This window comes from Hydra vulgaris, chromosome 07 (genome assembly GCF_038396675.1).
Source record: "Hydra vulgaris chromosome 07, alternate assembly HydraT2T_AEP".
Classification (NCBI taxonomy): domain Eukaryota; kingdom Metazoa; phylum Cnidaria; class Hydrozoa; order Anthoathecata; family Hydridae; genus Hydra; species Hydra vulgaris.
In genome coordinates, this window is record NC_088926.1 from 17274468 (window position 1) to 17278955 (window position 4488).

The 4488-nt window shown below is 27.5% G+C and overlaps 1 protein-coding gene across 1 annotated transcript; it reads right to left on the minus strand.

Annotated features, from left to right (window-relative positions):
- Window positions 1-1176: 1176 nt before the first annotated feature.
- LOC100204993 (thyrotroph embryonic factor) lies at window positions 1177-1761 on the minus strand. The gene has a single exon (XM_065802012.1). It carries the CDS (start codon window positions 1759-1761, stop codon window positions 1177-1179), a length of 585 nt encoding a protein of 194 aa, XP_065658084.1.
- Between the last annotated feature and the right edge of the window lie 2727 nt (window positions 1762-4488).

The window sequence follows — 4488 nt, forward strand, 5'->3', positions numbered from 1 at the left end:
AAGATTGCAAAAACTATTATGTCATTAATATTTCACGTTGCATAAGAATCATTTTTACAGTAAAATTACATTTGCAATATCTCGGATTAAAAGAAAGTCGAGTTACACAATCAGATTTTAGTTGCAGTTAAAGGAACAATTAAAGAGCAATTTACTTTTAAAAAAAAATTAAAAAAAGAACCGGGGTTTCCTCTAAAGAAAACCAAGCTTAGCAACCTTTTATTTGAAAATGCCATTTTTCCCACTTACTAAACAATTTGTATAAAAATTTAAAAACAAATGGCGGTTTTAAAAATAAAATATTTCCTGATTTATGAACAGCAAATCTAAATAAAAATTTATTGTAATCACATGATTGCATGATAAGTACGCTTTACTTATAAAGGATAACAAATCAAAAACTGTTTCTAAATTTTTGAGGCAAAAATAATTTAGACAAAGCTACGAATAGTTTTTGATTTTCTTTACAAAAGTTTTTGTTAGCAAATATTTGGATATCATTTTGATTCAGTAATGGTACATATAAAGATTTTAAAATCTGGCTGCTATTAAGTCAAAGATCGTTAAAACATTATCTATTGACCTTAACTAGAACAACTTTTGTGATATAATGTTGACCCCCCCCCCCAACCTATATCAAATCAAAAGTTTTGAAAACTTTTTAGTTTAATAGGATTTTGTTTAATATATTCTATTGATTAAGTTTAAAATAAATTTGAAAAATCCTTCATTAGTAGTCGTCTAGCCATACTCATGTTTACTACATCATTAGGTTATACTTATGGGTGAATTGAGACATTGATATAAAGTATTTTATCAATGGTTTTCATTGCGTACGTTAAATTATATTTTACCTGTACTAAAATTAATCTAAAAAAGAAAAAAATGTTTTACAAATTTTGAAAATGTAATTAAAAAGTTTTTAAAATTATCAAACGGTACAAAATTGAACCCGGGTAAAATTTCTGGTCAAAAACCATGCTCAAAAGGGTTTACGATTAAGTTTTTTGATTGTTTTTTTCAAGTTTATACTTATCTTAAAAAATAGAGGGTTAAATACAAAATTTTGTTTTATGACTTAACAAAAACAACAACAAAAAATACAAATTTTATGAGTTAGTTAAACAACGAAGTTAATAATATAAAAAAGAAGAAAAATAATAAAATTTATTTTTTTTACGACACATTTTGATGACGTAATATTTCTTTGTACATTGAGACAGTATCCTCTAATTTTTGAATGTTTTCTTGAAGATTTTCTACCGTAAATTTCAAGTTTGCATTTTCAACTTCCAAAAGTTCGCATTTTCGGTTAATCTCAATTTCTTTTTCTCTTCTTTGTTCTCGTGACCGCTTTGCAGCTTCGTTATTTCTTTGTCGGCGTTCCCAGTATGTTTCATCTTTTTTTTTTTCATCAACAAATTGTCGCTTTGATTTTCGAATCATTGGTTGTGGTTTGTAGTTATATTCGGCGTTGCTCTTAGGAACGTTTACATTATGTTTGAATGGAATAACAATATTTTCAGAATTCGCTAAAGTCGGAGATGAAGATTTAAAGTTTGCTGGAATGCTGTTATAATATCTTTTGTTCGTTTCTGAAAATGGTAATGATCGTGAAATAAGGAATTCATTGTTGTCTATTATTGTTTTTTTTAGTGTTCTTGGTATATGATAATATGTTTGTTTAATACACTTGCTAGCTGTACATATTTGAGATGACTCACAAACCGTTGGAGTGTAATGAGTATTTATTTTTGACATCCTAAAAAGTTAACGAACAATGTACGATTGTATGTATGTATGCATGTATGTATGTATGTATGCATGTATGTATGTATGTATGTATGTATGTATGTATGTATGTATGTATGTATGTATGTATGTATGTATGTATGTATGTATGTATGTATGTATGTATGTATGTATGTATGTATGTATGTATGTATGTATGTATGTATGTATGTATGTATGTATGTATGTTTGAATGTATGTATACTTAATAAAAAATTAACTAAGTTTACTTACATGTCTAGTTTTTAAATCTAGATTTGACGATAAATTTATTACATAACAAAAAAATTCTTTTATGATGTTCACATACGTGATAATCAAAAGCTCATTCTAAATAGGATTTAGCGTAACTTTAGAGTACATAGATAACAAATTGTTAACAATTAGCATGATTAGTGATTTTTTGTTACATCTGCAACAATTATCTAAAGGTTTCATGTATTCTCTTTTTTTATTTTCTTTCATACTCTTTTTTATCTAAAAATAAAATGAAAATTCAGTATCAAGATTTGTGTAAAAACATTAGAAAACAAAATTCCTATAATCTAGATTTAAGTTACATAATGACGTACATCAATCTTACAAATGTTTCTATTGAAATTTTCATTTCAATGCTTAATTCGATTTTTTTTTTTAAATAGTTGAATACTTCTATTCTTAATTTTAATCCGTTATATAAACAGGTCAAGGATTTCTATTGAATATTGGTCGTGTAAAAAAAATGCATGCAACCGTAAAAAATATTGTTTTTTACGGTTACTTCAAATATATTGTACAAAATTTTACTAGACCCTTGGTGTACACCCATATTAAATTCGTTTATTACTCTCGATGCTAAAAGAAATAAATAAACTTGATACCCACAAGTTCTACTTCTAATTAGATAAAAAATGAATCTATAAATGATATTAAATTAATAAAAGCTCGAAATATTTTAATAAAAAGATTCGAACGGCAAACCTAAAAGGCTGCCTTGCCATTTCACCATTTTTACTGACTTAAATTTATCAAAAATTAAACAAAATTTAACAATAACTTAGATAATATACTTCTATCATTTCTTAGTTACAAACTTTCACTTATGACATGAAACTTTTTTTAAGCTGGTTTTTTTTCTTTAGAACAGAATTTATTTAGTTTCTCAGTTAAAGGCTTTGCATTAAAAATACTGTCCAATATAATCAATAACATTCTTAATTTGATAAAATTTTTAAATCAATTACATTATATAAGACAACTTTTATCCTTGGATTCAAAGTGCTATATATCAATTGCTTACGTTATTTTAAAATATTGTGAAAATTAATTGCTTAAGATTGTGAAAAACAATCACATTAGGCATAGGCATTGATTTTATTACTCAAAGAAGCTTAAAGAAACTTTTTTTTTATGGAGACAAAAATATAAAAATTTCATATTTTTTTTCATTCGGTAAGAAATAACGGCAACAAGATGTCTCGTAAAAAATAACAATTTCATATCAAATAGACAAAGACAGTAAAAATCAATCCAAAATCTTCAGAAATGAGCAAATTTTCTAGATTGGTTTAGATGTCGAGTGATATTTAAAATTTTATTGCGCAACTCTTTATATAAAATTCTTCATCTTATTCAAGGGTTTAGCAACCTTGTCGCATTTAATGATCTTCTCAAACTGTGGTCCAGCTAAGGTATCAGCTGAAACCCTTGCCTTGGACAACTTTGAAAAAAGATTTTGGAGGTACTTGAAAGAATCCTACTTCTTGTCAAAAGCCGTTACAAATTTTTTAGGTTCAAGAGGAATCACACTTTTTGGGGTTCTATCAACTATTCCCACTTCACAATACTTTTTCCCACGGAGAACTTAATTCGTTTTGGTCAGTCCTTTCTGCCACGGCTGTTCCATGACAAAGGTTAAAAATAAATAGGAAATGACCCCATTTTGAAATCTCCAATTTTAAACTGTTGTAGATATTTTGAAATACACAAAATAAGTTATTTTAACAGATAGCTGATTGTTTCTGTTGTAAAGGAACACCGCTTTGATGCATCGGAATAAAATCTTTATAAACAGGCGCCAAACACTACATGCAATATTAGTAGCCTTGTATTGACCAATCACATTGCTGCAGAAGCACAACCATCTTTCTAGCTGACAAAGTTAGAAAATGTGTAGTAAAATTTGCTATTTTGCAACTTGCATGTGCTCATTAACAAAGTCCACTATTTGAGCCTGAATACTAGAAACTTAGCATTCAACTTAAAGATCCCTGGGTCTCTAATTAAATTATTGGCGTCTTTCTGGTTAGACAAGAATAAGTGTGCTTCCATCAACCACACTTTCAAAATCGTAATTTGTATCTCCTTGTTGTTTAACTACTTAAGTAGAAATAGAAAAGTTAAGGCTGTGTCATGCTGAGACAATGTATGAAAGAATGTCTGTATAAACAATTTAAGGCACGTTTGTACTTGATCTATGATTTATGGAATCAGCATTTCAAAAGTAGCAGCTGGTTGTGTGGTTCCTTGGTTGTTGCCAAATTTATGGGATTGTAAACTTTATGGTTCTCCATTTTTCAATGTAAAACTAAAATGTGCTAATTATATAAATTTAAATTTATATAACTAGCACAGTTAGCTAATTATATAAATTTGAAGGCAGGATTTCACACATCATTTAATAGAGGATATAATTTTAACATATATTTTATCTTTAAA

Bases quoted from the DNA above. Each gene is read 5' to 3' on its own strand.
- LOC100204993 (XM_065802012.1), bottom strand. From the start codon at position 1,761: ATGTCAAAAATAAATACTCATTACACTCCAACGGTTTGTGAGTCATCT.